General features: G+C 39.7%; 1 protein-coding gene across 2 annotated transcripts in view; it reads right to left on the reverse strand.

Moving 5' to 3' along the window:
- The window catches only part of FAT3 (FAT atypical cadherin 3), a 403,937-nt gene that overhangs the window by 50,951 nt on the left and 325,212 nt on the right, over positions 1 to 27,774 (reverse strand). For both annotated transcript variants that reach the window (XM_030449568.1, XM_030449576.1), the window contains exons 10-14: positions 23,514 to 27,587; positions 16,248 to 16,444; positions 14,986 to 15,139; positions 13,366 to 13,599; positions 411 to 800 (exon numbers count right to left, since the gene is read on the reverse strand). In XM_030449568.1, coding sequence (XP_030305428.1) covers positions 411 to 800; positions 13,366 to 13,599; positions 14,986 to 15,139; positions 16,248 to 16,444; positions 23,514 to 27,587 — 5,049 coding nt within the window. The remainder of the gene's footprint in view (positions 1 to 410; positions 801 to 13,365; positions 13,600 to 14,985; positions 15,140 to 16,247; positions 16,445 to 23,513; positions 27,588 to 27,774) is intronic.

Consider the following 27,774-nt stretch of genomic DNA (forward strand, 5'->3'; position numbering starts at 1 on the left):
ACAGCAATCACGTTAGAACTGCCAGCCACTTGGTCCTGACAGTACTGTCTGATGTTTGCTAAGGCCCAGACAGTTGAGGCTTTACTCAGCTGGTAAGTAGTGCAAGTGTTCATAACTGTAAGGGTAGCACAGTTTGGCTAACAACTTGTTACATCTACACTGACATCAAGAGACTTACGAATGGAGAAAAGCATTCTCCACTTGAGCTGGGGCAGCTGAGTGTGACTGTACTTTACATCACTCTCCAACCTAAAATTGGTTTTTAACTCTGCCACTAATTCCACATTGACAAGCTCTGAGTCTCTGTTCTTGGAAATTTTTTTGTTCCAAGGTATTTCCCCAAAGTGTTCACATTTTTCTGATATTTTAATTTTGCATTTTGCATTCCAAGCAAGAACAACTTTACAAACCTGTTTTTGAGTTAATCCTGAACTTCCCTTTCTCATTCCCTGATCTGATGAGATAGGCAATCTCAGCATTAGTACCAATGTCTTGGCTTGTAGCAAAAACTGAAAGGACCTCAGTGCCAGGCAAGGTGTCTTCAGGTACTGTAACAAGATAATCTCTTCTTTCAAACACAGGAGGGTTATCATTAATGTCTAGCACAGTAATGGTAACGGTGGCAAATGAGGACAGTGTTAGGACAATGCTCTGATCTGAGGCCTTTACAGTGATATTATAGGAAGACTGAAGCTCTCTATCAAGTGGATGCTCCAAAATAATAATTCCTGATGACCGGTCCACAGAGAAGTAACCATCTGCAGAGTCTGCCAGGGAATAGGTAACTTTTCTGTTCACACCTGAAAGGAAAGAAAATGTGAAAGTGACAAAATGAAATAAATAAGTCAACAGCCTCTTTCCTTTCAGAAACCCTAAACAAAATCTGCTATCACACTGACCCTTTCCACTGGGGGTGGAGCACATAGAGGTAGCCTGTGGGTATGGTAATGCTGAAAGTTTGGGAGATGAGGACATGCTCTTCTCACATGTCAAATCCCAGTGGATGAGTTAAGGTCCTTCCCTCATCATGATTTTTTTTTAATAGATTACTTTGCAGAACTGCTGTGTAATGAAACTTGAAAGCAGAATACAGAGATGGTCCTTGCCCAGATAAGCTTACAATTGAATTAGATGAGACAGGCAGAATGCTGAAATTGGAAATGTCTCAGAGCACATCTTGAAGGAAAAGAAATGTACATAAGGGAAAAATAAACCCATAAAAATACATCAGGTGGAACAGAATGTACTTGCTACTGGTGCTGCCTTATTCCACTGCTGAGAAGCAAAATATTGTAAGATGATACCTGTTAGACAAAAGCTGTATCAAAAAACACCTGGCAGGATATGGACATTTTAGAAAGGAGTGTCCCCTGTCGCCCTTAATTTGAGTGCAAAAATTGAGTTGTACAACATATATCCTGTGTTTTTCAGATCCTGCCTGTATCTCCCAATATGTAACACCTAACCTTCTGGCTGCTGAATATGCAGAATTGTGCTAAGGTTGTTGTCAGTAATAAGGCCTAAGGGAAAGGTACTGCCTTGGTTGCCTGCTACACTACAGTGTGATAGTAATTTCAAACCTAATTAAAAGTGAACACAGCTATAACCTAAGTCAACTCCCTTGATGCTGGTTGATTTTGTGATTTGGTCCTGGGCATTTCACTAAGAGATTACAGCTAAAACACAAAGATCCACTAAAATGGAGAGCTTCTGTTGTTAACATCTCTCACTTGAGCATTTGTTGCCCTTTTTGTTGGAGAACAGACTTTACAAGCCTGACATTAATCAGACGAACAAGAGCTACTAATCCCTTCTAGGCATATTTTGTTAATATAAAATTTGTGACAGTATTATTCTGCTTTCCAGCAGCAAAGCATTGTAGAAATGTCTGATCAAAAGCAGCACAAATCACAGTTGCTTTCTGCTTGACGCAGCAGTAGAGCATCCACACAAGGGGGAGCTGGGAGACTCTTTCTTCAATCACAAACATAAAAGCTACAGAAACTACAAAGTCCTAGACCCTATTTGGAGAATTTTAGGAATTACTATTTGGCCTCTCCTGGGAACAGTTTTTAAGCAGTGCTTCAGATAGTAATGACTATATTTCAAGCATTCAGATGTCTTTAAAATAAGGAAAATTTTAAACAGTGGTATTGCAGTGAACCAGGTGCATTTTGGTTTTATTTTGTCACAGCAAAACTTCTCTGTTCACCACGGCACCTCAAATGTGAAAAACACTGATGTGCTTCCTCAGCAGAACAGGCAAAGCAGCTGAAGGTGTGATTCCTGTCCTACAGATGAGAAATCAGGCTCAGATCATGAACTTTCATTGTTGAAACACCTAGATTCTGAATACCCTACACCTGCTGGAAACTCTGCTCACCTCTTCACTTGGCCTCTTTATACAGGCATCCAAATGCTTTCTCAGCTGACAATCAATCACACTGACAAAAGAGAAAGAGGGGTAATGCCCTCTCTAATGTGAAAAGGTTTGAGAGTCTGAATGCTTGGAGATGTTGTCTAAATTTCTAGAAGGTGAGGACCTCAGTCTGCTAGAAAACCTCCCCAAACTTCCCTTTGAAAAAGGGACAGAACTCACCAGAACAATTAATGAGCTAGTAACTAGAGTCGATCCCTGGGGATGCTGGAAGGAAGGATTTTTGCTTGATTCAGAGCATACAGTTGAACACCCAACCTACACAAGTTTTAACTGTAAAGGTATTTAGTATTCTGTACTGAGGTCTCTTCATGTCTGCCAGTTTCTATGCAGAATTAAATACTTCTCTGAAGCTTTCCACACATATGTGTCTGTGACTGCAGGAGAACATTAATCTGGTTTGCGTTTTTCTCTAGGACAAAACCCCTATATGATACTCACCACAGCATCCCTGGACACAACACAGAAGATTAAGGAACTGTGCTATCTGTAGGCATAAATATCTATAAAGGAGATGGCCTACCCATGACTCGTGTCTTGGAACACCCCAAAATTTCATCAGGAATAGCCTTCAAGGGGAAGTGAGGAGAGACAGAATTTGGTGCATGTGATTCCATGCAGGGTGAGTTTAGACACAAGAAGTGATAACTCCAGTGACTGCAATCTATTCGATACATAATCAGACCACTCTACCTGTATTCTACTTCCTAAAGGAGATGCCCACTGATTAACAAAACATGAATATTTTTTTGATAAGTGATTGCTAGTCACCCTGTAATAGAGACAATTCAGATACAGATTATGGCATTCTGGTTGCTAACTCTAGTATAAGGGATTTTAATGCAGAAATGGAGAGTTACTTTTTGAAGGCAAGAACTTTTCTTCCCTCCCTGCACAGGAAGAGGAACACAGAATTTTCAGGGATGTGGCTACTATCTCCTGAGAAAGAAGTATCCACCAGTGTGTGTCAGTGGCATCCCTGCCATGGAGGCGATGGTAGGTTCTGCTGTGACTCTAAAGGAGATGTTTTCTGTGGATAGGAAACAACTGCTCCAACACCATGGTTTCTGAATTGGTAAAGAGAGCAATCCTCCCACACTGCTTGTCTGCAGCTGTTGAGGGGATTACTGTTTGCAAACTGTGTTGTATCTGTTCACCTACTCACTTAAACTTCTCAGATTTCCAAGGTGCCAATCACACAACACAAGCTATTTGAACACGGAGAGATTTGCAGGAATTACTATGACTGTAAGAGGATTGCAATACATTTATAAATAAAGGAATAAGCAAGCACGTTTCTATTTAGGCTTGTATTAGCAAATGATACAATATTTCCCATTGACAAATCTGTTGTTTGAAGAGTTTGTACAACATACAGCCATACAGTACCTCCAAGGCCATCCTTGAGGATTTTTTTCTTGTTTTCTTCTGTACAAAAAAGGGGTATGCACTGAATGTCACATAATGACATTTTCTGTGTCATTAATACTTTCAGGAAAAAACCAGGAAAAAAACAGCTTGTCTTTATGTTATTCAGGACTACCAAATTCCTCCTTGTCTAACTCAGAATAAGATCACTTATGTTGGTAAGGACCTTTAAGATCACTGAGCACAATCATTAACCTGTCACTGTCAAGTCCACCACTCAACTGTGTCCCTAAGCAGCACATCTATGTGCCTCTTAAATACCAGCAGGGATGGTGATTCCACCACTTCCCTGTTCCACTGCTTGACAGCCCTCTCAGTGAAGAATTTTTTCCTAATATCCAATCCAAACCTCCCCTGGCACAACTTGAGGCCATTTCCCCTTGTTCTATCATTTGCCATTTGACCAACACCCACCTTGCTACAACTTCCTTTCAAGTGGTTGTGGGAAGCAATAAGGTCTCCCCTCAGTCTCCTTTTCTCCAAGCTAAACAACCCCAATTCCTTCATATGCTCCTCATAAAAGCTCCAGAGCAGCTTCATGGCTCTTCTTGGGACACACTTGAGCACTCAAGGTCTCTCTTGTAGTGAGTGGATCAGAACTGAATGCAGTATTTGAAGTATAGGTCAAATGAAAATGGTGGAGTTACAGCACCATTTAATTCAGACCATCACCAATTAAAAGGCTGAGCATTAACACAACAGCCACCATCCCCACATGACAGTGAGCTTCTGCAGTGGGCGTTACCATTTCCCATAGGCAAAGGTATTTTATTATTATCTCACACAAACTAGAATTTACATGTATTAAAGACCACTCATAGTGTGTTTCTCCTTTCTGTTTTCATCTGTGACCCTGAACTTATTATTTAATGTGTTCCCCAGGTATAGGTAGCCTACTCCTTTATCTCTGGAAAATGATGCTTAACTTTGTCATTTCTCATTTTCATTTTGAAAACCTATACAAGGAAAAATAATGGCAAGCTTTAAAAATATACAAACAAGAAGTAAAATAGAAATCTGTACAGGAATAGAGCTGCAATAAAAATTATCAATTTATCAGTGATTTGCAAGCATGATATCTGTACTTCCTCTTGGCTCTGTCTTTCGTGATGTGACCATTAACACCAGCATGTACCTATGGCCTTTCCTCATTACCCAAACACCAGCCACAGCACCAGTTACTGGAAGTCAAAAGTCCACAACTTCAGTAACAGCAAACAAGACAAAAGAGGAATACTAAACCCAATCTTCTAATACTTACTCCATCATTCTGAGATGAAAGAGAAAAATTTTGTAATATGTACCTTGCTGAACTGTAGAATATATAGTCTTGGAAAGGGGAAAGATATTTCAAGTGGTTTTTATGATTTAAGCAGAAGAGCTGGCCAAGTTCAATCCATAACACCACTACCAAGCCAGGCTTTCACTGTTTTGTGCCTTTTCTGTGGGGCAATGATAGCCTTAAACCTAAATGCCTTTACTCACATCAGTGCTCCAGACAGTCACATGGGATGGCCACAGGGCCACAGAGAACAGGGATGAAGATAACCAACCTCTTACTGAAGGAAATATTAGAAAAAAATGGTAGACAGAAGCTCTTAGTGGTTTATGGGATCTTTCTATGGGTATCTAATACCCTGCTTTCCATTTCATCTGGTTTGGGTGGTGTCTTTTTGGATGGTAAGATGAGATCTGGAAGGTTTCCTCACCCTCCCTCTCTTTTTTTAGCAGGTATTTACCTAGCCCAGGGCACTTGTTTCCATCAATGCTGCTGAGTGATTTACTTCCAAGTACTGATCAGGCATAAGCTTGATTATTTTTCTGAAGTGGGGGAAGCCAGTTTAGAAACACCTGATTTATGGTTTTACATTACAGCCAACAATATTGGACAACAGAGCCTGAAGCAATGAAATGCACGTGTAGAGCAATAGAAATATTAAAATATATGCATCCATGTATGTATGCATATATATAAATATTCATGCATATACATATATGTGTGTGCTGGTTTTGGCTGGCATAGAGTCAGTTTTCTTAACAGGAGCTGGTACAGGGCTCTTTTTTGGATTGGTGCTGAAAACAATGTTGGTAACACAGGGATGTTTTAGTTATTGCTAAGCAGTGTTTACACACAGTCAAGGCCTCTTTTGCTTTGCACCCAACCAGAGAGTAGGCTGAGGGTACACAAGAAGCTGGGAGGGGGCACAGCTGGGACAGCTGACCCCAACTGACCAAAAGGATGTTCCAGACCAAATGAGAGAGTATAAAGGTGGGGAAAGAAGGAGGAAGGGAGGGCATTTGTCTTCTCAAGTAACCATTACATTCTGGGGATGGTTGAACACCTGCCTGCCCATGGGAAGCAGTGAATTAATTCCTTGTTTTACTTCTCTTGTGTGTGCACCTTTTGCTTTACCTGTTAAACTGTCTTTAACTCAATACATAATTTTCCCACTTTTACTCTTCTAATTCTCCCCCCATCCCATTGAGGGCTGTGAGTGAGTGACTTGGTGGGGCTTGATTGCTGGCTGGGGTTTAACCATGACAATATGTTTCAGGGATCCAGTTTAAATATAAGGCTTATTCAGTCAATGTAACCCAAGAGATTCAGGTCTCCTTGTCTAGTTCTTTGCCTCCATGTTGTTAACAATGTCTTCAAAAATCTCAGAAATTAAAGAAATTAATAGAAATGACAGAGTATAAATACATCAGGAATCTTGTAGGGTCATCTGTTTAATCCCTGAACAAAGAAAGGATGGATGTAATTTATCCCCAAACAAAAGCTCATGCTTTGATCATGAACTTGCATGACCTCCTTGGATAATACCCAGTGTCTGACTTTTCTTAAAACTAAAAATCTTCTTCTGACTTTTTGCCGAGATTGAATAAAAATCATAAAAGATTATAGTAAAAAAAGAATAAAGACTGAGTTCTTTCCTCAGAGCTAGTTATCTGGTATCTAAAGACTGTTATATTTCATCATCTCTCTGGTCCCTGGCATACTCTCTCAACTGTTTTAATATTTCCTTGTAGTTCATGTTCTCCAGACCTGTGAACTTTCCCTTAAATCTCCAGGTATCTCTCATCTTCTTGGAAGTGCTGTACCCAAAACTCATCACAGCCTTTCAGATGAGGATTTGTGATCACTAAGTAAACAGAAAGAGCTACTTCTGTTTTCCAGTATTAGTCTTGCTTACCCCTCTCATTAAAGTATTTGCCTTTCCACACCACTAAGAAAGCATCAAGTTCCATTCTCTGCAGGTCTGCTGCCCAGTCAGCCATTATCCAGACAATACTTGTGCTCATTTATCTTGATGACCTGCACTGTACTGTTCCATACCACTTTTCCTGCTGTTCAATCCCACAACTAAGACTTTGACACCACCCAGGGTACTTGCAGTCCCATTCTACTTCCTGACACCCATCAATACTCAGACCTTATTCCTACTTATCCATTCAGGAATGAGAATAAGAGCAGTGCTGCACCTAGTTTCCTTCTTAACTTATCTCTCCAGTGGAATGGTCAATTCACCTGAATCTAGCTTCATGTAGTCCATGTTTCCATAGCTTGTTTGTAAAAACATCATGTGTTATGATGTCAAAGACCACACTACACCCCTCAGCAATACCACCCATAATATTTATTTCTGTATGGGCCCTTCACATGTTGTAGATGGAAATAAGATTGATGCCTCCTGTTTGTTGAACACAGACTAGCTTTTAGTTATCTTGATACACATGTACTCATTATTTTAATGCAAGTTGAGTGACTAAGTTTCTCTGATTAACTGTCTACAGCTTTAAAAATATGGCCCCTTACAAGATGCAACAATGGGGTCATATAGAAAGGATTTGGTCTTCTGGGTGCCAAGGCATGGGAAGCAAAATAAGAAATAGAGCTTGTTTAGGCAGAAACATAAGCTTTCTATCATATCCCCAAACACTTTGTTTACCTCCTAACACTAGGTAAGTCTAAACTCCATAGAGCCTATTATTTTTTATTTGGCAGTTTTTCAAGGACCCGGTGTGCTGCATCTGTGCATTCCTAGAAGGGATTCTGTTTTATTAATACAGCAAAGGCTAGCTTTTCTTCTGAACAACTCTCTGGGTGAACTTGGACCTGTATGTGTCCTCAGGAGAGAGCTGAGAGCTTTGAGCTCTACACATAATGCTAACTAACACTTTTTTCGTATCTGAGATGGGGATGTGGGTCACTGGACTCCCACTCTCCTTACAGAACATAAGTCTGAAGGCAAGGACATCTTTCCAGGAAGGAGGAGTATGAGGCTATACTGCCATAGACTATTACTTTTCATTGAATAAGCCCTGAGAAACAGCCCAGAACCCAGTCACCTGCTTGGCTACATAGCAATGCTCACTCGTGGATTGCTTGTGTGTTTGTTTGTTTGTTTCCAAGTGATTCCTGAAGCCTTTTTCAAAAAAGATTCAGTGATAGTGGAGAGGATTTCATACTTCATCTATAATTCCTTGCCTATGCAATGCTGTTTTGAATAGTAGCAGAAAAAGGAATTAATAATTCAGGTCTTGCATATCCTGTATTAGTGCACTAACCTCTGGAATATTCTAAAAGTCAGTGATGCAAAGACTGTGGGTAAAGATACAGGAAGCTTCATCTATGTTTTATAGAGAATGAGCCATCCTCTGCAAAGTATCTTGTTACATTTATTTTACAAACACTCAGACAATTTTCAGAAATATCATCTAGCTAGTGCTGCCTTCATGGACAAAGTTGCCTACCTATTAGCTGCTGGATTTTAGTAAATCTTCTGTCATAATATCTGTTATTCTCCTTATTCATGTTTCAGTCCTTGTTAACCTCTTTTCCAGATCCTGAATGTCTCAAAAGTTTCTATATCCATTTTAAGGGACCTGCTCAACATCAAAAACATGCCAAGTGGATGTTTCCTGTAGGGCTGCAGTTTCTTCTTCTGTACTTGACAGAGAAGGTCAGGGTGCAGATCTCCCATAGCGAGAAAGTCAAATGTATTCCCCAGGAAGGCAGAGTCCCTTCTGCTGCAGCTCTTCCACATTGCATGAAGAGGTGAATAATTAGTCCCCTTCAAACCAGGCTGATTAGACTTGATTGATTTAAATTCTCCACATTGAATGCAAACACACTAATCAGATGACTTCAGAATTGGCTCATAAATCTCGGTCCAAATACTATTTAAACTCTACACCACTCTTCAAAAAACACAACGTAATTCAGTCAAAAGTGAACTGTGTAAAACAGGGTTGTATATACTTTTGGGAATGCCTCAAGTCTTATCCTTGCTCCTTGAATTTGGCTTTCAACACTCATTTTTTTCCTCACACCCACCTGAAAATGAAAGCTTCAAATGTGGAGAACTGATGAATAAACCTCAGGCTGTTTTGCTTTCTGCTGTGAGTCTACGGACCCTGCAGAAGCTGGGACACATCTGGGCATCTTATGCACAGAAGTGAGAAAGTGCTTTGAAAAAAATGGCATACTACTTATTATTTTTACAGGCTGCACTACTGAATGCTATAAAATCTGCTATTATACGTGGGAAAATGTTTTCCTGAACTACACTTCCTGCAAAATCTCATCTCCCATTGATCCTTTTTCTTTGAATTATCTCCAGCTTGGGAAGAACTGGCAGTCAGAGAAGGCATCAGTGTGGGTTAGCTGCCTGTCTGCAATGTTCTGCCAGGACAGTGAGGATGTTAGGCTTTCATTTGTACCCTCATCGGTACATGTCTATAGTTATCCTCAGAGGACCCCCTAGGTGCCCATGCTGCACAGCACTCAGGGAGCACCTTCATCCTTGAAGATATCCAAAAGCCATCTGGAAATAGTCCTAAACAGACTGCAAAAGCCTTTCTGCTTGAGCAAGGTGGTTGGACAACATAACCCTCTGGAGGTCCCTTCCAACCTCAATGAATTTATGATTGTGTGAACCATGTGGCACAACACCTTTGTACCCACAAGGCCAGCAGACATTTTCTTGCAAGACTGTCCAAATCGCTTCTTCAACTATGATTTGTCATCAAGCATAACGCTGGGGTCCTCACATTCAGTACACAGAGAGGGCCCCTCCTGACATGTTTGCTATTTGCACATGCTTGCAAAAACTCAGGGTCATTCCTGCTGGAGTGTGACCATGACCTGAGACAAATACAAAGTCAGAGAATGGAGCAGCTGGCAAAGGATGACTGCCTGGCTGGGCAGGGGAGCAGGTGCAGACTTTTGCTATTTGAAGTGCTGACTGCTATTTAGGGAAAAATCAGATCAGTCTGAATTGTGTTTCTGAGAAAGTCCTAGAGCTGGCTAACCAGACCATGACCTGAGCACCCACTGGCTGCTTGCAGGCTGCATGTCACCACCCCTGTGCAATGCACTTGTATGGGCCCTGGGGCTGGAGAAGGGGGTGAGGACAGAGCAGAGAGGTCTGTGCACTGCTGGGAACTCTCTAACCAAAGGCCACTCGTGACAATTTTTTCTCTGCCTACATGTTTTTGGTTTCCTGCACACTGGCTGCATGCAATGCAAGGTGCAGGCTCCAAGAAAACCTCATCCATTGATACAGGTTATCTGTGCAGGGAATGTGAGAGGACCTGCATGAGTACGTGGCTTTGGCTGTAGGACAATGCAGAGACTGGAAAGCAGTGGTGGCAGGAGAAACAGGACTAGCTGACAAGCCTGTTCCTATTCTAAGAAAAATTCAAACTCCACCTTCACCACAAACCAAGAAAAAAAATCAATAGGTAGTGAAATCACTAAACTGACTACAAATGTGGATGGTGTGCAGGTGCCAGTGCCTCAGAAGTGATGAAGAGGAGTGCAGAAGGACAGATGACACACTGCTTATATTTAATACAGTAAGTGATCCTGTCTTTGGTAGCCCTCACCATCAATCAGCATGGAAACAGTCCTGAGATCAATGGCAAGACAAAGCAGCTGCAATTGAGGCAGGACTTGCTAACCATCACTAAAAGCACTGCTGAGTTTGGACCACCCAGTTATTCTCATACTCTCAGCTTAGATAGCAATTTGAGCTCTAGGTTTATTTTGATGCTTATAAATTTTTTAATGTCACGCTTGCCACTAAGTCCCATGTAGGTTTTCTCAGAAATGCTACTCTAGCATGACCCTAATTCCTTTGAAAGAGACTGAGATTGTATCTGTCTGATCGATTTATTCAGGTAATTACACCTCAATATTCACTCCAACACTTCTTATGTCTTAATTTGAACAAAAAGGAATAACTTGGCACTTTGATTTGAAGACAGTGGGAGGGGGAAAATCCTTGGCTCTCTCTGATCTTGTCTAAAAAACAATTTAAAACCAGAATTTTCTTTCATTTCTTCATTTTCAGATTTCCAAACCTGGTGGTGTTGAATTAGTAGAAAAAATTGTCTTGTGGAAATTTTAAGAATTTCCAGTTGAAGCAGGATGGAAATTAAAAATGCCTTATATTAAAGTTACTAAGATGCTTTAACAAAGAAACGTGTGTATATTCTCTTCCTTCAAGCAATCTTCTAATTTAAGACACCTAGCTCCATGATAAGGCTATGTAAAATGAACTTGTGGGCTATTAGACCTGTTTGATAACTAAAGCATTTTTCTTCTATTGAATACTATGAAGAAGAATCACATCTCCTTCAGTGTGACCAACCACTACATCTAGTTTCTAAGCATGTATCCAAATTACAAATATATTAAACAATGATTTATGTCCTAGTCCTTAAAATTCCCAGGACATTACGAGTTCAGGAACTCTAAGAGGTATCAAATACACAAAGCAGATAGATCACTATTTTACTATTTTATCTGGAAACTGCCTTAATTATCCAGCAGCATCTAATCACAATATTTTCAGTTTTATTTTAAATGTTATACTTGTTTCATCTCAATGGCCTCTCTACTTAATCCACTCAGCCTGTGGCTCTTTATAGCCCAAAGCAGAACTGGAAAGTTCTAGAAGATGTTTCTTTAATGTTAAAACTTTATCCATATCACTATTAGTCCCTTGAATTATGTTTTCAGGCTAATGCTCCACAAAACCTGACCACTAGGAATAATAACTTTTTCTCTGTGCAGGGAACATTACACTACCTGAATTAATTCATTATATAGCAATAGAGAATCAGTGATTTTGCTATGGACTAATAGAATAATAGATAAAACAAAACCTTATTTTGATAATCAAAGTCGCTTTCATATGATACAGTATCTTGATTGATTTTCAGGTCTAATTAAAGTACATAGCCCTTTCTTAGTTCACCACATGCATCCTCCCTTTAACTTATCTAGTTTCAGAAGGGAGATGTAGCAATTAGCTCATGGTTGTTTGGTTTTTTTCTTTTTCATTTCTAACCATCTTGAATAAAGTTGGTGCTAGCAAGAACTTTTGAAAATTTTTGATTCTAATTCTTTCTATCTCCCCCTATTTCCTTGAATGACATCTCACCTATGAGAAAAATGGTAGTTAAGACAACAGTGGAAAACAATACCAGGGCTTCAGACTGTTCATTAGTTTACTATCAGTAAATGGCTTCTCATATTTTGTGATTTTTCAACCAAGGCATATAGAGCAGCATTTCATAGATACTTCAATGAATGCTTGCTGCTCCTCTACTGATCCTTTGTATTTTCATTGTCAGCCTTAGTAACATCTGAGAATTCAAACATGCACTGTACTGAAGAAAAGGGGATTTTAACATGAAATATGTTTTCATTCAATGAAATCTGTGCTTTTTATGTGGAGCTACTCAGGCCATAGTTTTTACAAAACATCTCCAAAGCCACAGGAATGAAAAATAAACTATGGGACGCATTTATTCCAACTGAAGTGAATAACCTAGAAAAAAACCCTATCTGATATTTGTCAGGTTTTACTGCTGTGTTATGCAAAATATACCCCTCAAATATTTATAATTGGGCCCAGATTTCAAGGTTAAGGTCTTTATGTAATAAACTATTATAGTTTAAAAAAATGTACAGTTAAGCAACCAGAACATTTATAATGTACACTCAGTGTACAACAATGGTTTTATGCTAAGGTAACCAGCTGGAACAAATGGGAGTTATAGCAGTATAAAACTCAGGAAAAGCTGAGATTAATCATGTATAGGTCCCTATGGTACCAAACAATTTTACTTGCATAAATGGGTACTCAAAACTATGGCCAAAGGAAAGAGGTGAAACCATCGGAGGAGCAAAGTTGGAATTTACCCTCAGAACTGTCATTTACCCCTAAACATCCTGGATCAAGAGAATAAAAGACTACATGTTTCTGTGGCTGCTGCAATACTTTTCTCTTTGTAATGCCATTATGTCAAGCTCAGCCACAAGCCTTTGAGTGTACAAAAACGAACAGAAAAATGAGAAGAATGCAGAAGCAAAAGGAAGAAAACATGAGGAAAGGCAGCAATAGAAAAATTATCTGTATTGCAATCTCACCAACCCATGGAGTTTTCCTGCACATTTATTACTGTTTGCAGTATTGCTCACTTACCTACATCAGGATCAGTGGCTTGGACTCTTGTTAACAAAGCTTTAGTGGCTGTATTCTCATAGACACATGCAGTGTAGTGATCAGATGAAAACACTGGTGGATTATCATTAACATCTTCTAAAATAAGATGGATTTCTGATTGGCAGAACCTGCCACCACCGTCTGTAGCTCGGGCAACCAAGTTGTACACAGGGATTTTCTCTCGGTCAAGAGTGGCCAAGGATTTCAGCTCACCTAAAAATCATTAAAAGTAGAGGTCATAATTACTGTTGTAGCAGCATTTTAAAATATTGTATCTTAAAACTATGTATTTCACAGGAATAAGAATGAAGAAAAAAAAATCATCTTTCTTTATTCATACTGGAGCTGCCAGTATGAATGCAAGGAGGGTAAACCACTCATGGTGACCTTCAACAGTCTACAGCTTCACCCATGTGAACATCACTATATTTTTCCAAGTCTGTCTTTTTATTAGTCTCAAGACTATTAAACATAGAAACACATCCTGAATCTCTGAATCTGATGGATGAAGCCATAATGAAATGTAATTTTTCTAATGATATTGTTAAAAAATAATATCAATAACACCCTCTCTCCTCCACACATAGCAATCTCCAACCAGCTCTGAATTTCTGTGTATACCTCTGGAATCTAGCCTGAAAAAGACTCCTTATTCTTTTAGAGATAAGTATGACAATAAACACTGAAAAGAAAGAAAAAGCCAACTTGTTCAGGCTGTGAGAGCTTTACCCATGATCCATTTTGCCCTGTACAGATAAGCACTGCCAAACGTCACCACATCAGCAAAATGCCTCTGTGAGCTGGATGATAAGTTTTGGGTTAATTTTGTAAAGACTGTAAGTTGCAGTTAAATACAGAATTTATTCTTGAAGAGGGCAATACCTCCCCTTCCACACCTTGCACAGATGTCCAAATGACTCCGTGTGCATCAGTAACACTACAGCACTGTCTTCTGCTAGCCAGGCAGAGGAGGCATTGCACAGGGAAGGACTTAAGCCTATCATTATGGAAAACAAATTCCTAAGATTAACCAAGGGGTAGGATTTTTATTCATGGGAAAGTGATTTTATTTAGCTTTACTTCATAACAACCATAAAACCTAGATCTTAGCAGAGATCAGTATCTTTTTCCACACTAACTGCCAAGTGCCAAGACCTTTGTTGAAATACACTGTGTCCAAAAATTCATTACTGATATCCTTTCTTTTCCTCCTCCAATTCTGTGTATAACAGGAATGCTTTTTTAATGGGGTCTATATACCAATGTATCTAGACCAAGTTGGAAGAAATTAGAAGTAAACTCTGAAGGTGAAGGAGGATTACACTGTCAACTTCCCCTCTTGTGCATCAAAAAGTCACCCATAGGTGCCTGAGGTTGGTATCCACTGTTCTGATTGAAATATCCATCACAGACCAACAAAGATGTCTCCTTTTCTCTCTTCTACCACCACCACCCCTTCAGAAGTGGTCATCCACACCTGCCATAGCTGGAAAAAACATTTGATAACCAAGAATAACCTAACTCCAATTACAGAAGCTGGGACCTACCAATGTCAAGGAATTAAGAAGGATATTTGGAAACATTCAGTTGTTGTCTTACCATTTTCTGGATCTAAGAAAAATTTATTGTTCCCAGCACCATAGAGAGAGTAGCGAATTTCACCATTAGACCCAATGTCTGCATCTCTAGCACTGATTTTAAGTATGACTTTGTTTGATGGAATGTCTTCAGGAAACAGTGCTGTGTATGCAACCTAAAGACAAAAAAAAGAAATGCAAGCTACACTGTAACAGTATTTTATAGTCTTTGCACAACTTTTATTTTTAAATCTGTTTGTAGTGAACTTTTTCTACATAGGAAAATTTTTTTTCTTTATGTAATGTATTCCTAGAAGTTCAAATCATTGTTAAACTTTGAGATTTCCCAAACCATTGCCATATTATGACTCCTACTAGGGCTTGTCTTACATGTTAAATGCTATCTCATTTTCTATCTTCTAGTTGCTTCATTAACACCTACAAAATGGAAACTTTGATGTGTGTGCTAATGAAGACAACTGTTTTCATCTTCTCACTCAGCAGCGCTTGAGGGACACAAAGGCAGCATTCCCCAGAGTGGTGGTTACATTGATAGTGTCCATCAGTGGCAATGTAATGGTAGGAATTACATTAGGTTATACATCAGTATATATTCTAAAAGATTTTGTGATCAGTCATGTTAAAGAAATCTGAGTTTCACAGAGTCTTTCCTTTCACACAGACTACTACTGTAGTACTATCAGTTCCTCACATGTCCCTTTCACAGAACAAGACAGCTTCTGCTGTGAAAGCTGTGGTCAGGCCATACCTCATGCTTGCCTGACATGAGAGCAAGCAACATTCTTCTACCACTCCACTTTGCTCTCATACTGTGATAGAACAATTAGTAATGGCTTTAAACTGGAAGAGGGTAGATTTAGTTTAGACATTAAGAAGAAATTCTGCTCTATGAGGGTGGGACAGGTTGCCCCGAGAGGTTGTGGATGCCTCATCCCTGAAAGTGTTCAAGACCAGGCTGGATGGGGCTTTGAGCAACCTGGTCTCATTGAAGGTGTCCCTGCCCATGCAGGGGTGTTGGAACTAAATGATCTGTAAGGTCCCTTCCAACCCAAAGCATTCAGTGATTCTCTGATACTTTCATCTTGGCTTCACAGGACTATTTCATCCTGCTCTTCTCTCAGACAACTCTAGATTTTTCAACTAAGACCTTAAGGATGGAAATTCACAGTACCTGTGAATATGTACTGTAAATGGCAGGGACACCCATAGGGAAAGCATTGCTTTCAGCACAGCAGTTGATTGCTGTGGGTCCTGCCAACTCACCTGCTCACAGATCGGATTGTTATCATTAACATCAGTGACGGTCACTTCCACAGCAGCTTGGGTGACAAAAAGGCCATCCGTGGCAGTGATGTTCAGGTAATAAATGTCTTGCTCTTCCCGATCTAGAGGCCTTTTAACATAAACCTTCCACTCATTCTGAACCAGTCCCAGAGCAAACTTCCCTTTGGGGTTCCCTCCTGAAACAAGATAACACACAATGGGCTCAGGTGTCCCTTCAGAGGTCCCGCCTAGTTTAAACAAATAGATGCATAATAGAGGACATGGACTATGCAGCCATCATTTGTTTTACAGTGATTGGTGCTTTCAAACTCTCAGACTTGGGAAATATGTAATGAGATTACATTCTCTGTGTTTATTGCCCCCTGAACACCTTGTATGAAAGTGAACCAATAACTTTCTGTGGAAACAAAATCCATTTAGTAGAGCTGAAGATGATCTCTTGTTTAGTTCCCCGTAAGGGCAATCAAATTCAAACTGTGAACAATCAATAGTCCTCTCAGGCTGGTACAATTGTCTTTCCACTTAGTCTCGGGAGAGGATGTAATACACCATAGCTCTTGTTACCAAGACAATTTCATTAGCTGTTGATTATGCAATCAAGGACTGGAAGTGGGTTCTATTAAGGAATCCTCTAATGAAAGCTTTATCATACAGCTGTGCTGTTCCTCTGCTCATTAAAATTCTAGTTTTTAAAAAAGTTTACATGACACAGGAAGACACATTAGTCCTAACAAGAGGTCATTTGAGAAGCAGTTGGAAGATAAGCAGTACAATTAGATCAAATGTATCTGAGAGTGAAAGCTGGAGAAAGGAGTGCAGGAGACAAAGCAGAACAGCTTTTTATTGTGCTGTAACAGTGACACTGAACCTGGCAATCCTGCTCTTTCACATCATTAAAAGGCAGCCCAGTGACAAAAGCAAGTTGGGAGAGGGTAAGTTATGGTCCAGGTCATCCTCAGGAAGGAAGTAATGACATGTAACAGGCAGAAGGGTACAATAATCAAGGCAGACACAGTTGGTAATGTTTCCAACACTTATTTACTCTTTCATCTGAAATGATACAGTTTCCTGCCTGCTCCATGAAGAAAACACCTTCAGTCACCTCTCTCTGAGCCCAGTCTCATCCCTCTGTCACACCAGACAGTAAAATCTTAAAACTAATGTTGTGGTTTAACCCAGCAGACAGCTAAGCTGCACACAGCCATTCACTCATTGCCCCCCAGTGGGATATGGAGAGAGAACTGGAAGGGTGAAAATGTGAAAACTCATGGCTTGGACAAAGTCAGTTTAATAGGTAAAGCAACAGTTGCATGCACAAGAAAATTAAGAAAAAGAACTAACAGAAAGTGTTCAGCCATTTCCAGGGAAGCAGGGCTTCATCCTGCACAATGGTTACTTGGGAATAAAAATGCCATCACTCCAAACTTGCTCATTCTTTCCCCAGCTTTCATGGCTAAGCACAATGTCACATGGTCTGGAATATTCCTTTGTTGAGCTGAGGTCAATTGCTCCAGCTCTGCCCCCTCCCTACTTCTTGTGTACCCCCAGCCTATCACTGGTGGGGTGATGAGCAGAAAAGGCCTTGACTCTGTGTAAGCACTGCTCAGCAACAGCTAAAACATCCCTGTGATAGAAACACAGCACTGGCCACGAAACCAGAACATTCCTCATACCAGTTGCTATGAACCAAATCAACTCTACCTCAGCCAAAACCTGTACAGCCAAGTACCCAGTCTTGTGTGCCTAACATAAACTTGGTCTGTAAAAAGCTACCCACACCTTTAATAACCTAGGATAAAGCACCACAATCACAGCAAACTCATGTGCTGTGAAACTGAGTTGAGGACAAAGAAATGCTACCTGAGAACTACTTTTTATGTTTCTCAATCTAGAGAAGTGGTAACAAAAATATTAAGGGAATGCTTATTCTTTTGTGTAACAGGATCAAGAATGTAAAGCATGCTAGTGCTAGTGCACTTTTGCTTACAACCTATACAGTGTCCTGATATATGTCACAGGATCTCTCAAAGCTCAATGGAAAGACCCGGTTCTTAAAAATTCCTCTCTAGTACTTGAGTTGAATGTTTGAGTAAATAAGTATTAAAAAAAAAAAAAAAAAGGCTGAATTTATTTGAGCTGCCTCTGCTGTCAAGTGATTCAGTGTCACTGTTGTTGCTTCTGTTGTCACAATTCTGTCAGTTCCCAAGGACCTCCTTAGCAGGCAGAGAAGATCTGAACATGAAACTGAGCTTAAAAGCAAGCAAAAAAGACTAATGCACATTTCATACCTTCTTTCTACATCAAAAAGCAGAAAAGAGGTCACAGGCTGTAATCTATGCCTTCTTTATTAGCTACCAATGACAAGAGAGACTGTTTTCTATTTAATATGAAAACTAAGTCAGTTGGGACAGGCTGACTAAATCTTTCTTGTTAAGCATCACCATTTGTGCTGGCTACAAATGTGCCAAAAAAGCACATTGTAGGTAATAAGATTTAAAGAAAATTAGTCAGATAGGCATTATAATTATAAAAGACTCTACAATCACACAGAGCACAAAACTGATGTATCAAACAAAAATATTTTCTCTTGATAGAAGACAATTTTTTTCAATCACAAGACCAAGCAGAACCTAAGTTTCCCACTGATTTCTATGACACTCTGGAATAATCATCAGAGAACTCAGTTAAACCTTATATTACCTGTTGCGCAATATTTGTATTGCAATCAAATGCAACACATTTCTCCAAAAAGAGGGTTACACAGCATGTTGATGTGCACTACAAGCCAGATCTGAATACAATCCAAAGCAATGAGAATCTGTCCATTGACTTGAGCCTTAACGTAACTTCAAAGAAGGAAGACCTCTACTAATGGACATTACATTCTCCCTATTCAGTTCAACACCAGCATAAAAAAGCTTAACTTCTTTTCATAAAAGGCTGTAATCTTGTCATAGTTTAGTTTCATGTTGTAAATCATTAATAAAAATGTTCCTAAGTATTCTTATTTAGCTTTGTGGTATTAATCAGTGTTTTCCTGCATATTAGTCTTTTTGTAAAAGGAAATTATTAATTGTCCTGACCAACTATGAAGCAGTACACCCTATGTATGGGTATCCCATTACTACTAAAAGAGAAGAGGTAAAATCTAATTAAAGTCAGCTGGTGGCTTTTATGGCTGGCAGTAACACTAGCTTGGAGCAATTTTAAAATCACCGTTGCATTTTTCTTCATGAAATGGCTTTTAAATCATGTATAGGAATTTGGGGAGTATGCATATAAAAAAAGGGTTACTGAGATTCCCCCCCTCATACACATACTTTACTCCACTAAAAGGATCAGTTTGAATGAGCAAGAAACCTGAGCAGCAGACAGACAGCAAATGTGTAACGATTTATCTGCATGCATATTTTTCACTTTTTCACTTTTCTTAAAAAAAGGAAAGGCAAAAAAATCCACACTGTGGCCCAGGGAACCATTTTCTAGCACTTATACATATGTCTTGATGCAGATCTCATTCTGTGGTGATTAATTAACTTTTTCACTAATATATGTAAGCAGATTCAGTTTCCTAGGGGTGCTCTAATTAATTAGTTTTTCGCTCTGAATAATGTAGCTTTTCTAAACGGAAGCCTCCTGACTACATGTATTAATGGATTCTTTAAAATCTTCTGGCAGTTTTCTTATGTTCTACTTTGAATGTCACAACAGTGAAGTGCTAGCTACAAAAAACACTCCAGTAACTTTTTAGAAAGGCTTTGAGGCTAGAAGAATCAGCATTATCTTTTATCTTTTGTGACTTGAAGTTTGAATAACGCTCTCCCCCCCTCCCTCCCTAGTCAGCAAATAGTACAAAGCCAAATCAAGCTCAAGTTTAAGTAAAGAAAGAAAACAGTCAGATACAAATGAAATGCAGAGACACAGTGATCCAAAATAAACAAATCCTGACACACATCATTACTAAAGCGTACACAGAGGGAATTACAACAGCTAAAAAGGAACTGAAAACTAGAAGCCTACGGTTTTCATTGCAATGTCCTGATCTGGGAGGTAGAACTGAATATTTACTCACTTACTTAGTTAGCTTCTCTCTTATTTTATTAATTTATTTAGATATTTTCAACTCCCAATTAGAACTCTAGGCATCACATAAAATCAATAGGTTTAGCTCCCACTCCCAGTTTAAGATGTTTACTGAGCTGCTGAAATGATAAACCCAATCCTCTTAGCTTTACTATCATAAAACTGCAGACAGTCTTTCAGCCTGCAGCACAAGTCATACCCAAACACTGAAACATCCATTTCTCCAGAACTCTAGCATCTCATATATAAAATAAAAACAAACAAAAACTCCCTTCAATTCACTAATACTGGGCAATCAACCCAGTAAGGAAGCTACTGTGTGCAATATCAGTTTCTTCCAAAACACACTGTTCATCTTCCTTGAATTCACCTGAACCAAGCTCAAAGACTATTGTCTGTCCCTACATTTACATGCCTGATAGAGCCTAATTAACATCACTGAAAAACATAAAACACTTTAATATACTGAAGTCTTAGCAACTCATATTCTGATATGATGATTTTTCCTACTTTACCACTGTTAAATATTGATAATAGCTATCTGGGTCCAGGCTGGTTAAACATTCTAGTTAAATATCTGCAGAGCCCTGGTTTTAGCCAAACTGCCTCAGATGATAGAGGCAATGACCTCAAACAAGCCTTCAAAAGAAAACCACTGCACTCTCTAAGTGCATTTCTGTCATCTGTGCTTACTATTGATTTTCTATTAAGATTTACATGTAGTGCTTTTCCTTTGTGAACATCTCCAGTTGCTATCAAACTACAAATAACAAAAGTGATTTTTTTTTTCTCCCCACCATCAAATGCAGACAGAGGTGGATTTGCAAATGGCAACTAGTTGTCAGTAATTATAGATCCAGTCCCACACTAAAGGAGTTAAAAATAAAGAAATAAATTTATTCATCAGGATGTATTGACCTCTTTTTCAAAGTTGACCAGACAAGTACAGTCAAGTGCTTTTATTTTTAAACAGAGTGCAAAGGACTCTTCAGTGATCACTTCTGACCTAAACTTTTCATTTCCTAAACCAATGGCTTTTTTCCAATGTATCTTTTGTGTGCTACTTTTCTCCAACTGCATTTGCACAAAGCTGGCCTTAGTAGCTCCACATCTCATTCTCAAAATTTGTTTTCTTTTTCCTTTTTGACAGTGTCCTGTTTTGCCTCGGCATTTGTTGTTTGTATTCACAGAAGTTTCTATGGCTCAAGACACCTCCACAAAGCCTCAGCATTTTGAATAATCATCTAGCTAATATGATTCCATGAAATATTATAGTGCTGTTCCAGAGCTTAACTTGGGATAAAGTGCTTGCTAACAGATGATTTAGTTAAATTATATGTTAATAAGTTTTGACATTTGAATCAAAATAACCTAATTTCTCCATGTGCATTTCCCAAATTCAAAGGCTATATTAAAAGACAGAGGAATTTCTGAGGTCATGTACTTCAGCAATTGTACAGCAGGCATTAGAGAAAGTTTTGGTCTCTCACATCTAAGGTTTTCAGAAACTAAAATACCAGAAAAATATCTAATGTATTTTGAACTGTGACAGAAATTAAGGACCAGAATAGTCAATAATTTTCAAGTCACATGTGACAGTTATTATTCAAAAGTCCAGTTTTTGCTAAAAAACAGCACAGTCAGATGAGAAGACATTTTTATGCAACTAAAAGCATACTACAAGAGACAAAAGATTTCAGAATGAAAAAGTTTACATTCATCTGATGATCATAGTACATTAACACATCTTTGTTACACATGAAAGATTTGCTTTTCCTATAGCAATTTCTATACTGGGATCCCCAAACTCCTTCAAATATCACAAAATCTCTAGGATAAGGCACTACTTAATTACTTTTTGCTATATGGGAACTGAGGCACTGGCAGCTAATCCACCTTTCCTGAATCCTCCAAATCCTGCGTTTTACCCATAAGACAATTTTTCCTCTGCTTCTAATGTCCCACAACATGTCACACTACAAACACACAGTCTTTGCCAACCTTTATACTGAATCCAGTCTTTCATGTCAGAATGAATTTCTGGATGCTTTGAAGCTGATGCTACTGCTGACATGTAACACAGACAAACAGTGGCTAACTGGAAAATCAGACCTTTCCCTAAACACCATCCCCCAGCCATTTCCAATTTGATAGCTAACGAAGACGTAGGAGTCCTATCCTCCAGAGCAAAAGAGACAAACTGTTATTATTAAGTAATTTGTGTCCATAGCCTCCTACTTACATGAAGTCTTGTGTCATTTTAATCCCATCCAGTGAGAAAAAAATGTGATTTTGCCCAATAATCTAATTATGACTCTGTCATTAATATTAGCTCTCAATTTGTGAAGGCTGGGGGGAGTAACAAGGTTGTTCCCTCACATAATCTATTGGACAATGCAATCTGTAAGCAGAAACATAACTGCAACATCCCATCAATCATAGCATACTCACACAAAAGGCAGTCTGAATCGAGGAGAAAAGAATGATAATAAATAGAGCACAATAGGAAAGAGCAATTGTTACCACACTTTGAAAAACATGTTAGTAATGCAATCAAAATTGCCTTCTGCTGTATATAATAATTCATGGCAGCTAATCAGTGATTCTAAGTGAATTATTATTTCCCTGGCCAGAAGTCTGTGCTGGTAAAAAATGGCATCCTCTCACTCCTTCCAATGTAAAATTAATTTTGTATGGTTTTTTTCACCCCAATAAATAGTCGTATTTCTAAGTGGCTCTTGTATGCAATTTCCCATCTCAAAAAGAAGAATGCTATTTAAGAAAAAAACATTAAATGCTTGGAAATGTAAGAATTTTCTCCTTAATAATAAAATATTTTTCTCTTGGTTGAAAGATTAAGTCATGATGGCTTCCAAGCTGCTGACATGTCAGCTGTGATGGGGTGATGGGTTATACCACATTGCACTGCAGCAAATCATGAAGCATTAATCCTGGAATTATGAGAGAATACCCACACAGACACACAGACACACACTCCCTTTCTCTCTTTTCAGCCTTGGTAGTTGCTGCAAATTCTGCCAAAGTTAAGAAAAAAAAAATCTAAGATGCTATTGTCTCATTCATGATTCACCTAGAGCTGGACATATAAAAAATTCTTCAGTGAAGCTGATTTTGGGAAAAAGCATGCAAGTTGTTTCTTACCTGTAATATGGTAGCTAACCTGTCGGTTGACATCAGATGTGTCTTCATCCCAGGTGCTGAGAACAGCCACAACTTCCCCTGGAGGGTCACTCTCCTTCACTGACCCTCTGTATACCTCATGCTCAAAGACAGGTGCGTTATCATTTATATCTGTCACGGTAACTGAGACCAAGGTGGTTGATGACAAGGATAAGGCTTCCCCCAGATCTGAAGCCACCACAGCAAAAGTGAAAGCTGGATCCTTCTCATGGTCCAGATCCTTCAGTGTGCTGATCCAGCCACTGTTGCTATCAATGGTGAATGCTTCTGTGATCTTCTCCAACTCTGATTCAACTGCAAGTGTATAAGTGACCTGTCCATTTGCACTTGAGTCTGCATCAACTGCTTTAACTTGCATAAGCTTTGTTCCTATGGGCATCCCTTCCATTATTATAGCATCATAGCTAGCTGTTTCAAACATGGGCTTGTTGTCATTTACATCCAATACCTTAACCTCAACATCCACAGTCAACACAATGTCCACTTTGTCTAACTGAATGGTGGCCGCAACTTTGAAGTGAAATGCAGGATTTGTCTCATGGTCAAGTCTCTTATCCAGTTTCATGAGCCCTGTGTCTTGCTCTATGATGAAAACCCCATCTTTGTTGTTTTCAGTCAACTCACCATTAACCATGCTATACAAAGCACCCTGATTAGGCAAAACATGCAGAATGTCGATGGTACTACCTATGAGGGTGTCTTCTGCTACGGTAAAAGAATACTGGGGTTGAGAAAAGGCAGGCAAAATAATTTCTGGAGGCAAAACATGGATGTAGACAGGAATGAGGGAATGCTTTACTGGAATGCCACCATCAACTGCCTTGACAAAGAATGACAGAACAGTGTTTTTCAGCTGGTTAAAGCTACCCTTGGTGACCATCCATCCATTATCTGGATCTATTTCAAGCAGATCAGCCACTGAAACAGAGGCCTCACTGTAAAGAGAATAGGTAATTCTGGAATTGGATCCATCATCTGGATCTACTGCTTGCACTTGGGTCACCAAATAACCTTTCCCAACATCTGCTTTGACACTAGCTCTGTATTCAACTGTCATAAACTGGGGAGCATTGTCATTCTCATCCACTACTATCACTCTTACAGTGCAAAACGTAGTCCTGCCTCCTCCATCAAGGGCTCTCAAAAATACACCAATATCACTTTCCAGGGGGTTCTCCCGGTCTAACCTCTCCGTTGTCAGAATCTGCCCGTTGCTATCAATTAAAAATCGGTCCTTGGCAAAGTCATTTATTATGGAGTAGCTTATCTGGCCGTATATACCCGAATCTCCATCTGTTGCCTTCACATGGATTACCTTAGTTCCAGGAGCAGCATTTTCTCTAACCTCTGCAACGTAAACGCTCTGCGAAAACACAGGGCTGTAGAGGTTGGCCCCAAGGATCTGTATGTGCACCTGAGCTGTGCTGGTGAACAGCCCGTCTGACACGGAGACATTCAGGCTGTACATGGGTTCCATTCTCTGTTTCCGATGGTTGGAAAGCGTGATAACTCCACTCTTGCTGTCCATAATAAAACTGGTCCGATCATTTCCTGATAAGATACTGTACTCCAGTCTGTCAAAATCAGAGCTGTCGGCATCAGAGGCTTGGACACAAGTGACAAAATGACCCCGAGGAGCCAGTTCACTCACATACGATTCATATATTAACTGGTTAAACACTGGAGGGTTATCATTCATATCTGTTATTGAGACACTAACAAGAACCTCACTGCTCAGTGGTGGGAACCCATTATCAGTTGCTCTGACTTTCAAACTGCACTGCTGTATGAGTTCATGATCCAGCATCCGAGCTGTCAGAATTAGGCCACTGGTGCTGTCTATATGGAAATAGTCTGTGCTGTTAAAGGTGTCCTGGACTATTTGATACTGCACAATCTTGTTATTGTCAGAGTCAGCATCAATAGCGACAACTTGAAGTACAGGAGTCCCAATCAAAGATGCTTCAGACAAAGTAGCATTATAAGCTGACTGATCAAAAATTGGAGGATTATCATTCACATCATTAATGATCAAGTCCACAGTGACCTCTGCTCGAGCGCCAGTGAGGGCATCGCTGGCTCGCACCATCAGCTTGAAAAGAGAATTTATTTCATAGTCCAGTGGGCTGATGACACTCAGGACTCCAGTATCAAAGTCGATATTAAACTGGTTGTAGGGATCCCCATCAACAATGATGTAAATGATATCCTGGCCTTCTGGACTGGTTGCATTTATGCTTAGAATTGGTGTGTGCATTTCTACATCTTCATTCACGGAAGCTGTGTAGAAGGGCTTGTCAAATACAGGCATTGCTTTGTTAACAATAGTAATGGGGAGCTCTACTAAAGCAGACAATGATGGGTTACCACCATCTTTTGCAAGAATGACAACCAAATACTCTATATTAGATAAATCAGAATTGAAGGCTGCCTTTAAAGTGACGCTGCCAGTTCCTCTGTCAATTTCAAAATGTCCGTAGTCTTCCTTCAGAAGATATGACACCTCCCCATTTTCATCCTTATCTTTATCAATAGCTGTGACTCGATAGATCAGGGTGCCAGGCTCAGCATCAACTTGTACAGCAGCATAGTATGGGAGCCCCACAAATACTGGTGCATTGTCATTTATGTCCTCAATGTAAACCCTCACCACCACTCGAGCGACACGGAGGTGATCTAGTTCACGGCTTGCTTCTACCACCAACTCATACAGCTCTTGCTCCTCTCGATCAAAGGGGATTCCAGTTGTCTGAATAACTCCTGATGTGGATTTGATTTTAAATTTGTTGCCTGGGTTTAATATGCTGTATTTCAAAGGCTCATTGAGGCGGTTACCAACGGCATTCACCACAGCAATCTTTGTGATATTGGTGCTGTTTTCTGAGATAGAAGTGGAATAAAAATTTTGTGTGAAATGGAGCCCACTATCCATGGCTTCTTTTACCATTATTGTCACCATAGCAGTGCTATAAAATTTCCCATCAGATACTCTTACTATTAACATATAATGGTCTCTGGAGAGGCTATTGTTTTTAATGGTAAGCACCCCTGTGCGTGAATCGATTAAAAAATGGTCCATATTGCCTTCGATTAGACTATATGTTAGTTCAGGAGGGATCTCAGAATCCGGGTCTGTAGCCTTGACTTTGAGAACCTCAACACCAACATAGGTGGGCAGGAGCAAGACTGTCTCAAATACAGCCTGGCTGAAGACTGGTGGGTTATCGTTGACATCAGTTACCTCAATGGTGACTTCCACTGGGCTCTCGGCTGTAAGCTGAGGATTCCCACTGTCTCTAACATGCACGTGAAAGTGGAAGTGGGCTATTGTTTCATGGTCTAAATTTGCAATTGTTCTGATAGCACCTGTGCTGGAGTCTACAGTGAAATACTTCTTTGCAGTAGATTCAACAATCTGGTAGACAAGCAAAGCATTCTGGTTGCTGTCAGCATCAGTGGCACGTATCACCAGGGGACTGTTATTTGCACTCCGGACTATGCTATTTATGGGAGCAGCTTCGCTTATGCTGCCTGAGTACTGAGAGAAGAGGAAAACTGGTGGGTTATCATTTTCATCAACAATCTGAATGTTTACAGTAGCATTTGATGCCATGCCTGCCATATTTGTTGCCTGTACAATGAGCTGATAGAATGAAGCACGTTCATAATCAAGGGCTTTTTGACTGGTGACCACTCCAGAATATGGGTTTATAGCAAAGACTCCATCCACATTCCCATCTTTAACCTCATAAACCAATGTGGACTGACTGATTGCAGAGAGGGAGATGATGGAAGTACCAATATCCACATTTTCATTAATCTCAGCTTGGTATTCTTTGAGAGTGAACTTAGGGTGGGAGTTATCTGCCATCGTCACAGATACCCGCACAATTGCTGTTGCAGACAGTGGTGGAGAACCTTGATCAGTCACTTTGACTGACAAAACGAACTGTCCCATTGTGGTGAAGTCTGGCTCCTTCAGTAATGTAATGATTCCCAAAACTGGTTCAATCTTAAATGTGTTTCCAGTATTTCCTGAAACACAAATATTAGAAGCAAATTAGCAATTGAATACAACACACTTTATAATAATTTAAACCAGAAGTAAACAGCTGCAATTTGTTAAAGGTGGTTACTAAAAAAAAGCAAAACCAGAACCACCACCACAAAATAATACCAAAGGGCCTGCCAGCCTTGCTTTCTGAAAATCAGGCATCTCAGC

The sequence above is a fragment of the Calypte anna genome, chromosome 1 (assembly GCF_003957555.1).
Source record: "Calypte anna isolate BGI_N300 chromosome 1, bCalAnn1_v1.p, whole genome shotgun sequence".
NCBI lineage: Eukaryota > Metazoa > Chordata > Aves > Apodiformes > Trochilidae > Calypte > Calypte anna.